The sequence below is a fragment of the Bombus flavifrons genome, chromosome 8 (assembly GCF_040668555.2).
Source record: "Bombus flavifrons isolate JBK064 chromosome 8, iyBomFlav1_principal, whole genome shotgun sequence".
NCBI classification, from domain to species: Eukaryota; Metazoa; Arthropoda; class Insecta; order Hymenoptera; family Apidae; genus Bombus; species Bombus flavifrons.
The window spans coordinates 15,200,479-15,212,960 of record NC_138449.1 but is presented as its reverse complement, the minus strand read 5'-3'; the positions used below and the strand labels follow the sequence as shown (position 1 = coordinate 15,212,960).

The following is a 12,482-nucleotide window of genomic DNA, read 5'->3' as shown; positions in this document are numbered from 1 at the left end:
GTGTTACGTTCCAAGAGAAGATACAATTCTATCCATTGGATGAAACAAGAGAAAAAATAAAATAAGGCAAAGAACAAGAGCTAACTAGCTAATTTAAAAAATAAGGATCTTACTTGTGCAATGACCATTAAAAGTACGACGATCCTAACGTGATCCTCTGTGATTCACAATGACGGATTCAATATACAGAGTCGTAGGTGCCTGAGATGCGAGTAGACGCTGGAATATTTTTTTCTCAACGTTCAACAAAAGGCTGTCACGAAGGAAAAAAAAAAGAATATGACAGGTCAAGGTAGATGGTCGTAATCCAAGCTTGATTGGTGTACAAAAAGGTGGCGATTAGCGATGCGTTCGACAAAAGCCCGATGAAACTGACGGACAGGAAACGCCACTCAAAAAAATGAGGCTTCAAGGTGGTTCAGGCCTCTTCTCTTCGGCTACTATCTTGTTTCTTATCAGTTAACACCGGGTTTCCCGGATTTGTTAATTAGCGCCTGACTGTCGCGTATACGTCGATCACGATTTACGTGACTGCCATACTGTAGGCTGATAAAGTACACCGGTTCAGGTTCAATTAAAATTTCCTCCTTGCTACCAGTCCGCGATATCGTCTGATGACACTAACAGCCGCTAATTGCCGTTCAAGATACTTGGACGAGGGATAAACATGTATATGAAATGTTTTAGTAAAGCGTTATTAATAATTGCGAATAGGAGGCGAGTAAAGTAAGACGATCTTAGGTCGATGCTTAAATCGAATGTCGTTTGATTGAAAAAATCATAAATGATCTTCGAATCACGTAGGAAAAAGGAAGAAGACTGGTTGAGGTGCTCTCAATTTATCTCATAATGGAGTGTACTCGTGTCTGCATAGGGAGAGTCATTAAGCAGCTCATGTACTTGACAAACGAATACTAAATTGGGCTCAGACGATGATCAGGCCAGAACAAACGAACTTTCTCATTTTTCATTTAAAAGACGCTATTTTCAAGCGTATGAAAGTCTAGAGAGCGTCTGAAGAAATATCATCGTAGATAATTACGTACGTAGTTTCTTATGCGCTGTTTCATAATATTTTCTTTGCATTCTGATCGCAGATTAGGATCATATGTACTCATAATACAAGGGATGATCTACGATATTCTATATCACGTGACCTGGCAGAATATGAATAGTTAGACAACTAAAATCAATACGTTTATTTATTTACGTTAAATGCATGATTTCCAAAATAACGCAGGATGATATCTGCGATTACAAGGTATTTGATACGATGCAAGGTAATTAGTACCATATTTTTTCACCTTTACGTTATTTTTTACATTTTCGTAATCGTTCTTCCCACTGGGAGACCTTGGAAAGGAAACGATGCCTTTGAACTTTCTTAGAACTGGTCGATGGTGGGTGTCGAAAGCTCGTACCCGCGTTCGTTCATCAAGCGTGCACGTAGCTTTAGCGACCTATGGGTGGGGGGTTGTGAGAGAGATCGAGGAAGGAAGGGAAGAGAGCAGAGCAGAGCACCGTACTATTCTCTATGCCATGGCCCGTGTGACGAAGCTGTTCATGATAATGCGATAGTGTTGGTCTGTGCTTAGCACTTGATAAAAGATAGCGGTGACTGAACAGATGTCAGTACTCACCCGCAGCCCGACTTGTCGGTTGACGGTCTCACGTATCTCGCCCCGTGTGCATCCGTGCATCATCCACGGCGAAGTATTACGCTCTTGCGATTGCGATCCTCGAGAAAGTGAACGATAAGACGAAAGCTTGGAGACGCAAGCGAGACGTTTTTGTGGAGAACGAGATTGTGGAGAATCGAGAATACTGCCAAAATCGTCGTTTCCTTTTTTATCAGTTACGATAGGCATCGGCCCTGGAATAGACCAGGTGCGTTTCTGTGCGATGTCAAAGTTTCTGGAAATCTGAAAATGTCGAGAGGGAACTACGACAACTATTTCGACTTTGTATCTACTGTTCGAGAAAATTGGTCCCTGGAGAATTTCGTGCAAGCAACAAACGAAGCTTCTTCGATAGGATGATCACTGCGATCCAGAGACAGTATTACTTTAAGAAGATCCGCTGCAAAGCTTGATCGTCAAGCCGGAAATCGTCCAGCAGAATCTCTACTAACCTCGAATACTCGTGTAGTTAGAAGCAATAATGTGGAGTTATGGCTAAGATACTCGACTCGACCCGAGACGAACGATCAACAGTGAGATTAAACCTAAACATCGGCCGGTAAGGAATCGTCAACGCCGAAGACGTGATTGTTTGTCTGAGTTCGTTTAAGATCGTTGAGCACCGTCTGGAGACTGGTCGCGGGGAGTAGTCGCCGCCGTTTTGAATTGAACTTGACAACGATCGTGATTGAACGAGGCTCAATTGGAAGACCAAAGAACAGCTTTTCTCGTCGAATAATGAGAGGCTCTCGGTGGAATTCTTCGAAAGCTCGACCCGAAGGCGTGCACCACCAAAGAGAGCGTACCATCACAGCCTCGAATCATGCATGATGAGCGGTGCGACTAGGCTCGATCAGGATTGGATGAGAATGGTCGAGTTACGCGGTGGCACCGGTATGACGAGCGGGCTAAGCGGTCGGTCATCGAGTCGTTTTCATTACACGATACTCACTATTTTGGACACTGTGTTCTCGGCTACTGTGGCCGCCCCGGCGGTGGTTGGTTACTGGAGAGGCACCTGGGGCTTGAGCGACGTCTACGTCTATCCGGAGGATCCGGTTCTCAGCAGCTTGACCTCGATAGTGATCGGTTTCATAGGGTTGTTCGCGTTCAACGTTTCTCAGAATGTCCTGAACGAGCTTTTACACCCGGACAAACACAGATTGTCGTATTACGTCGGATCCAGACTTTACACAGCCGTATTCGGGTTTTGCTGCGTAAATGCATGGCGTGGCGCCTGGCAGGCCCTCGACCTGTACACGGAACACACAGCGAGCACCGTTTTCGCCACCACCGCCGTTAGCCTTCTAGCATTGGCGATCATGCGTGCCATCAGGAACATTTCCGCGCCACCGTTCTCCCTTTGCTTGGACTCGTGTCCCGGATACTTCGAAGTGCAAACCATGTTTCGCGTGAACGTAAGTAACTGATCGTTCGTACACCGTAGAAACGTAGAAACGCGAAGCTGAAAGAGGAAGAGTCCGATAGATCGCTTACAAATTCACGCAAAGCTGGATCTAAGTATGGATCGGTCGAGATCGAATCAAGTTTGTAGGAAGCTTTTAAAATAGAACTTTGATGAAATATCGTCTCACGAAAGACAAACTCGATTTTGTATTCCGTGTAGCAATATCTTTCTCGATTATTAGTAGATTACGGACTTTTATGTAAATTTATATTTCTGAGAATACAATTAAGAAGGTAAAACTCTGGAAGAAAATTGTTTAATCTTCCAAGCATTATAAAAAGCAGTATACTTTGAATATATCACGAATATTTCACTATGCGCACTCTGTGCAATTTGGCATGTTCAAATTTCTCATAAGTGCAAAAAAATCCGCAGTCTAATCGTTATCTTTCAATACTTTATGTAATAAGCGATACAGAGTAATTATCGCAAATTACGAGGTAAACAAATTATACTTTCTGACAATTTTTCATTCGTTTTCCACGCATCAATTGCTTCCTCTAATTCTTTTTGTATGAACAAGTGATAGAAATGTTAATTTAAACCGCTATCAGTTATGGCAAGGATACAAACAAGAACCGATGTGTGTTTCTGAATTCTCGAATTTTCAAAGCGTTCAATTTCTAAGAGCGAGATTGCAGAAAATTTCCTATTCTTGCTACCAGAACGATATATACCCTTCTTGCTTTGTTTCGATTATCTTTATATTCCACCATTCTGTTTCACCGATATTGTCATGGGTGACGAGTAACGCGACTGAATAAAATTACCCGCAAGGCTACGAAATCTCGTGAACCATTCGTGTCTTTTGAAAATATAAATATTCACAGCTACGCTATCAATATATATCAATATATTTCTATCGAGATTAACGTAAATATTATAAAACGCCACCATACACATGGTTTTTCTTTATGATAAGCTTAAAAATCATAGTAATGTAACTAAATTTTTAAGAATATAATTTAAAATATAGACCATTGTTTTACTCGCTAAGTATTATAACGAACATTAAACTTTGAACATTTTATTCTTGCATATTATGTTCATTCCGAACATTTTCGCACTTTCGAGCTATCTATAAATCTATAAAAATCGCTGGTTTGATCATAACTTTATTCTCTGCTTCGACACGCTTCCATTGAAAAGATGTAATGAATCTTTTAGAACGATACACGCAGAATACTATTTTATGGAAAATAACATTGGATTGTCTTACGCTACTACGATTCTCAATCCTGCAGATATTGATCGGTTGAATCTTAAGTCGGTTATGCCTTACGGTCTTATAAACGAATTAAAAAGATCGCAAAAATCGTCAAATAATCGACTCGTCTCGGCAAAAATGATGACGAACACCGATGCTTTTCATTGAAAACGAAAGGGGGCTAAATGTTAAGTAGGAAACGTAAGAGGTCTAGACAGCGTGTTTTGACGCATCGGTGAAGCTGGAGCCGTGCGATGCACGGCATCGATGCGATGTGCAAGGTATAAGCACAGTTTCCGGCTGACTCTCCCAATACTCGAACAGCATCGCGTCCGTACAGTTTGCACACGCACGAGCACGGCCTGCAACCGCAATTTTCGATGTTTTAACCTTTCTCCTTCGATCGAACGAAACTCGAATGGAAAATCGAACGATAAGATACGCGAATTACACGCTTCTGTCTATATTTCATATCTCTGACACGAGTGTTTCGTTATCTAAATTTTTCTAAAGGAATATTTATCTAAAGTTTGCTGAATGATGAATGGAGGATGAAAGAATGAGAATAGAACGCAACCGGTTTTATAACTTGGAATTTTTAAACGATATTGTATGCTGGATATTATGTATATATATTCTAAAGATTTGGCAGGAATTTTTAAACATTCTGACAGTTCTTTTTAGTTAGACAGTTCTTCTTAAATTTGGCTTTTGATCGATCGTTGTTTTATTTTATCGATGTCTAGAAATGATTTATCGAAGATGATAACGAAGAAGAGACGCAGCGGGATGATCTTGAATTAATTATCACTCAGTTGAGTCCTCTCCGTCACTTAAAAATCGAGGACAGAAGGGTGTCGCGAAAAGTCGACGGGTGATAATACACTCCGATGAAAGTTTACCTCACAAATGGTTCGTCGACCGGAAAATTCTTGTACTTTTGATTTATCGAAACGATTCTCTTTCTCAAAAGTAAACCCTGGATCGAACGATAGATTTGCAAAGTGTTCGAGCGAAGAACGGTTTAGTTAAAATGTACATCACGTTAAAAGATCAAGCTGCACGTTTTCAGATAGACATTTTTGTATACCTTTATCAGATATTATTTGGATAGACATCGTTTTTGATGCTTCAGTTTATATTGTTTTAAACGTCTCCTTCCACAATTTTCACTTCTCGTAATACCGCAATGTCATAGCAATATCCCCATCCCTTTTCGACGTGCCAGCAATTTAATGTTCAATGAATCAGTGAATTTAGGGAAGCGTGAGTTAGCGATCCGCGCGAAGAAATCATCATGTACGAACGATGTTTCTAGAAACAACGTTAGAATAATTTTGGAAGATTAAAGGAAATAGGCGGGAAAATCTAGAAACATCAGGAATAAAATAATAATAAGCTTTCGTGAAATAAATTTCGTTCGCCTGGAAATGGAATAGCAACCCTCTCGAGACTGACGATACGTCTCGAGGTAATTAGGTAATTTTTACGCAAATTTCCCCGAATTGTTATAATTTTCCCTCTCAGAATTGAGACTTCTTAAAACAAACGACTCCATTAGAAGTACGAGTATATGAATTTGTTTTTGAAAAATCAGACATCTCATAATCATATGCGGTAGTACCAAAATTATGAAATTTTCAAAAGACGAAGTCGATCGGTTTTACATATTATTTTGTTTATTGTTAAAAAAAGATACTCAAGTGTAAATATAGTATTTTCGCAAAAATCTTATATATTTATCTTGTAGGATAAACTACGAACTCTATTTTTGCCATAAATAATCTTTGACGTAAGCGATACGCGATTAGCAATAGCTATGCGTTGTTTATCATAGTTCCCGCTCTCTTCAAACATTTCCCCATTTCTCACCTGCAAATGATGTTTATCTATTATTTATGTTGTCTGATTGCAGAACACGAGAGACTGGTCGTTGTACTTATTGGATTGTGCCTTCAGCGTTGGAGTGGTTGGTACGTTGGTTGTGTTCGTTTGGAGAGGTGTTTGGATACTTTTCGACCTCTATCTTTTTCCCAAAGATCGAGAATATTCTGCGATCGGGTCCCTCGTGAGTATTATTATTGCTTCTTCTCTCTTTTTTATTTTAATAAATGATAAGTGATCTTAACTCTGTTACGGTTCTCGAATTTTTATGTCAAGAAACGAACAAATTTTGCATATTGCACATACGTATAAACAACGATATTTTCATACGTTCTTGGAACTTAAGAAATTTTTCAACGATAGAAACGTAGTATTTTTATTATGAACAATAACTTCTTAGCATAATCATCGTGGAAAAATAATTGAAAATGTTAATCGCTTTTTCTTAAATCGACGAAAGTGAAAAAGCTCTTAATGTTTACAAATCTCAGTGTGATTATTTAACGCGAAACACCAATTGACATGGTTGATTAATAAAGATTTGAAAAGAAAGTGAAGAAAACTCGATCTCATCTTGAAGATTGTCCACGTTACGATAGTCTATTCACCTCGGATCGCGTGAATCCGTGAAAATGCGGTGTGCGTACAAACATTCGATAAAGCAGTGTCCTATCGAACGAACGCGTGTCATCGGGTGTCATTAGCAATCACGTGTTGAACGACATTTTGAAACGTGCCACCTACGCAGAGCGCGGTGAGCGGCACGCCGTTGGTCCGATTGTATAATTGAATATTCGCCAATTGTATGATTGCGAGGGCACATGACAAAACTGTTCACGTATGTATGTGTTCGCAAAGACACTTTATTACGGACTGCATTTACTTGTCTGAATACGTTGCGGAGAGAACGCGGTCAACGAGAGGATTTGTTTAATTTTTCAATAATGACGATCGTTGATCTCCAGCCGGAGACCTATACTCGATGCGATTAAACCGTTCTGTATCCATCGAAATTCCTATGGAAATTCCTATCGAAATTCTCCATTGAAATGGTTCTCTCACCGTGTCTTCGGACAATCAACAATATCATCAATATTTCAAGATTCTCAACGAAAATATGGTATATCGATAAATATTAACGATATGTAACGATAGTCTGAGCGCACCTTCGTAGTATCTCTAGTAGGTGGATGCGTGTTCTGATGAAAGAAACATCTGAAGATCGGAATGTGTATATTTATAAAAATGTATATGTTTGATTACTCTGGATCCTCTTGTACAATAGTTTACTAACTAATAATATTAGTAGATTGATAGGTGACAAGTTGTGGGTTACAGATTTCTCAGTTATAATCCTGTAATTTTACGTTAAACAAAGTAATTAGCTAAATTTAACGATATAAGAGAATCAAATAGAAAAGAATCTATCGATATTACCTAATTTGTGGCCTGTAAAATTTCATTCGTAATAGTTCAATTGCGTAAGAAACTTCTCCAGGACAACAGTCAGAACGTGCATCCATTGTAGCCATAGTCTTACTCTTTGATTTTACGCAATCGTGTCGCGTGCCATACTGTTCATCGATCACTCGTCGTTTAAGTTTCGTTGTTCTTCTACATCGACGATCGTGAAATTCTTTCTACAACGTTGGCAAACACAGATGAGCCCACATAAATATTTCGACATTGTGAGCACAAGCTCACAACCCGTGGAATTATTCGGTTGCAAAATGATACTCAATTGGCGCCATGTATCCTCCGCGACAACAATAACATTCGACTGTTGCGACTTTTTCCCCGCTGGATGATTGGCGGAGAATAAAAAGAAATCTGACGCGACATACGTCTGGCCGATGCGAACGATAAGATTTGTCTAGAAATCAGGTAATTGTACCAGTTCAATGTATAGTATGGCATCGATGAAGGCATGAATTCGAGTTATCGAGAGAAAGATCGACGATGTAGGATAACTTGAAGTAAATAAAATCGAATTGTAATACTTTGGCTTTTAATTTATCGATTTCGATAATTCCAGATTCGTACAAAAAAAAAATAAATAAATTCCACGGCGCCAGTCTTCTTCTTTATCGATTTTAAAGGAGATCAATATCTGCGGTACGAAATCAGCATTAGGGTATTTTCACAATGTCCGGTTTTCGCCGTCCGATCTTCATCGTCCGGTTGAAAATGAATGTTGGCCGATCACCAGCCAGTGTCACGCTCTTGTTCTACACCGTCGTGTCGATTACGTGTGTAGTCGAGTGGCAATAAAATTATATAATAAAAACAAAATAATAAAATAGCACGGTGGCATAGAAAACGAGCATTATACCGGGCGGTAATCGGCAAAAATTTATTTTCGACCGGACAATGTGAAAATGCCCTCAAACGTAAATATTCGTTGATCGATCGACGTTCGTTTGATACGACTATTCTCCTGATACAACTGTTTCTTAGGAAGTTTGAGAAACAAATCTGAATAGGAAAATAAACCGTCTTGTTACGCTTATCGAAGGTTAACGCATCGGTTTAAAATGCAAAGATAAGAGTAGCTTATTGTTATTTTAAAAAACACTTATGCGCGATCATTGATAATATCACGATGGTATTTACTCGACGATGCTCGGTATCGGTTTAATGACTGATTCAATGAACCTTCCAAATATCGTCGGATGTAAGTTTGAGTAGATGAAATCCATTTGAAAAATTTGGCAGAATTTTTCGAATAATGTGAAATTCTCGAATCGTGTTTGAAATCCTTACGAGAAATCTACCAGATACGATATGCACGATGATGGCGATAATGTAAATCCTCAAGAGGGTCGATGATTGCGCGAGGGTCATCCAATTCACGCATTTACTCGCTCGTAATGCCGCTTCGAAACCGTGAAACAGCGGCCAACTATTTGTCGTCGGTTGATTCGCTGAAAACTCTGATCAACGAGAACGAAAACGTCATTGACGAGCTCTTTTCTCGGTAAAATCGATCGAGTGCATCAGACAAACAGAACAAAATCGACTGTAGGATTTGTCAAAAGACGAATTGTAATTTTTCCTTGTAAAAAGATAGATATAAGAAACAGAGGAAGATCAACCTAATCCTGTATAAGAGTATCGACTTACGAGTAACATAAATCTTGTTTCATTCGCTTCTCACTGTACTTATTATATTTCTATATATATATATATATATATATAGAATTTCGAGAAATAAGAAATAAGAAACATGCCAAAGAGAAGAGAAATCGAATACATCAGAAAATATTCACAAAGGGAGGAAAAGACATAAAAATGGGTTTCAAAGACGTAACAATGAAATAAAAAAAAGTAATACAAATGGAGCAGCTGAAAATATAAAAGACAACATTCGACAATTGTTCCATCTAAAATAATTCTGAGTCACTTTGATCAAGGATATTATCAAATTGGTAAATCGGGACACCTAAAATGAATAATTTGCAACTGCCAATGGTTCTCTCTGTTTATTATATATTTGAACAATTGTCGGGTGCAATTGCAGGCCATCGGATACGTGATAGTGACGGTGACGTTTTCCTTGCAACCATTGATGCGGTACGCGTGTGCTCGTCTTCAAGGCTGGGCCCGTTTAATAGCGGCCGATGGCTTCCTGCTGCTCAGCTTCCTGGGCACGGTGAACGTTTGGCGTGGCATCTGGAACGTATTGGATCTGTGGCTGGTCCCGGATAACCGAGAATTGTCCTGTTGGATCACCCACGTTGGGTGCTTCGTATTCCTCGTACTTCTCAACTGCAGCAATTCCATCCTCGTTCGCGGCGTTTACATCGACGCCGAGGAGGACGACGGCAAATGCGTCGTATTTCCTTGCCACTATCTTCGATTATTCTTCAAGGTTAGCCTATAGATGGAGTCTGTTTAGTTTTGATTTTATTTAGACTTCGATTTTATTAAAAGAAAAAATTGCAAATTAAATTATCGCCTGAATGTAATTTACATTCCTAATGCATCAATGATCGACTATTTTTCATTTTGGCCTACTTATAATCAAACGTCATTGTTCACTTGAGATATATAGCGATATAAATTTCAATACATCGGTCTAAACGAACGATGATCGTCTGTTTGCAGGTCGAACGCGAGAAGAAGGAAGCGAGACGACGAAACCTGCTGGTTGCCTCGAAGGACTTTCGGCCTCGACCAGATGGAAATACCAAAGACACCGAAAATGGCGCGCTTCTATCGAACAGCACCGCCACGACTATTCTACCAACGAATCCTGAATCTCTCGTCTAATATAAACACCGAGAAACAAGACTCCGAGAATTCGACTGAATTCCCTTTCTGATACTCTCGCCGATCCTCGTGCAATATCGAAATACAGAAAGAAAAACCGGCTATGGAAGGAACATACTTTAAGAGGAATCGGTTTATACTATTTTGTGCTCTCGGCCAGTGATTGTATTAAGTGATAAGTTCAGGGTCACGGAAGCTTTTCCAACACAAACAGAATACACGGGCTTCGTATTGAAGTCGTCGAGAAGTTTGTAAAGCAACAACGAGTAGACAGGTAGACGATGGAATAAATACAACGAATAGCGAAATAGCCGTATAGATCGACAGATAAACGTAGGTAGACACGCAGATAGATGTTTAGAACACCGATTTAAGTTAATCGAATAGGTAAATCGATATTGGAAGAAAAGAGAATGGAATCGGGCAAGTTCGTACAATGAATTCAGCGAATGGCTGTGAAAGAGTGACGATTATATGTATATAAGGGACTGTGTGCATGCATGTGTATGTGTGTGTGTGTGTGTGTGTGTGTGTGTGTGGGTGGGTGGGTGGGTAGGTGGATGTGTAAGTACAAGAAACCGAATGTATATAATTCTGACATTGTGCGTGCTTCGAGTGCGGATCTGTGCGAGTGCATCCGGAGACGTCGACGAGACGAAACCGAACTTGCTTTGTTCACGACAGCGTACACACAAGCGTGTCGTTAAACGTAAGTTTTACACGATAGAAGGTACGTGTATACACACGTATAGAAACACGTACATGGCGATTACTACTCGACGATTCGTTCAAAATTCAGAGCGATTTCGTGGGACGAATCCGTGCGCTTTGATCGGAACGCTGGTTCAGAGATCGAACTATCGTTGCGTTTTTTCGTGATAACGTCATTGTGAAATCTATATGACACAGCGAAATATGAAAGATCGATAGACGATTAAGCGAACGTGTTCGATCAGCGAATGTTTCGACTATCCGTGACCCGATTAATTTACTCAACCGATTTATTTCACGTGAAACGATTAGTTAATAAGGACTCGTGATTATTTGAAATAAATAACGAGAGAATATCACAAGATGAAAAGTGTTCGTCAGCGTCGATTCCATAGGATTTCTAGTCATCGTTAGTCGCCACTCTCATCGTCGGTGCTCCATTCGATCGAGCATTATCGAATTTAACCTTTGTCCGAACGCTAATGATTATCAAGAGCGTACGCTTGTGATCCTAGCGTTAGATGAGACCTTGATGATGACAATGGTAATAGACTGGATACGATCATTATAAATGGGTTATAACCTTCTCCCCCGCATCCTGTACACCCCGCAGATTTTGCTCTTGTACATCAATTACGACGTCATGGCGTACTAATAATTAATTAACTGGAATAATGACGGGACAATGGGCGGCTGGCACATCGATGGGAAGTGGCTAGTTCGACGATAAGCGGCTGCCCTCCTGGCCTACATTTAATATTTTCACAATGAACAATGTGCCAGCCGTTGCACCGGAAGTCCGACGTCCCGCGGAAAACCGGAATCGATCGCGGTCGATTAAAAAAGCCAACGAATCAGAATGTTAATTATCGGTCGAACGCTCGAACATCGTTCTCTAAACACGCGTATTGCCATCGCAAGATTCTGCAGGCTGTTTCATACGACAGGAGCAACGATATACACACATATATTTATACGCTCGTATACGCGACTTTTACCACATTCGTTGAAATAAAAAAGAAAGAATTAAGCTTACGAACCTTCGGCTTTATATCATTTATATCGTTATTATAACAGGCTTTAACCCAATCCGTTATGGTATCCTTTAAACTGAACACACTTTTACAATGCTTACTTTACCTATGCTATATAATTAATTGCGGCACCGCATATACACAGAGAAATGCAAATTTTGATCAATAAATAACGGTAAATAACGATACACTCGTCGTAACGAAAAAGTTGATAGAACAATTCCACC

At 39.8% G+C, this 12,482-nt stretch overlaps 1 protein-coding gene across 1 annotated transcript; it reads left to right on the top strand.

The window, feature by feature from the left end:
• Positions 1–1,575: 1,575 nt before the first annotated feature.
• LOC138182762 (uncharacterized) lies at positions 1,576–11,591 on the top strand. The gene is made up of 4 exons (XM_069118942.1): positions 1,576–3,097; positions 6,270–6,422; positions 9,759–10,109; positions 10,346–11,591. Exons 1-4 carry the CDS (start codon positions 2,507–2,509, stop codon positions 10,508–10,510), a joined length of 1,260 nt encoding a protein of 419 aa, XP_068975043.1. The 5' UTR covers positions 1,576–2,506; the 3' UTR covers positions 10,511–11,591.
• The last annotated feature ends 891 nt before the right edge of the window (positions 11,592–12,482 follow it).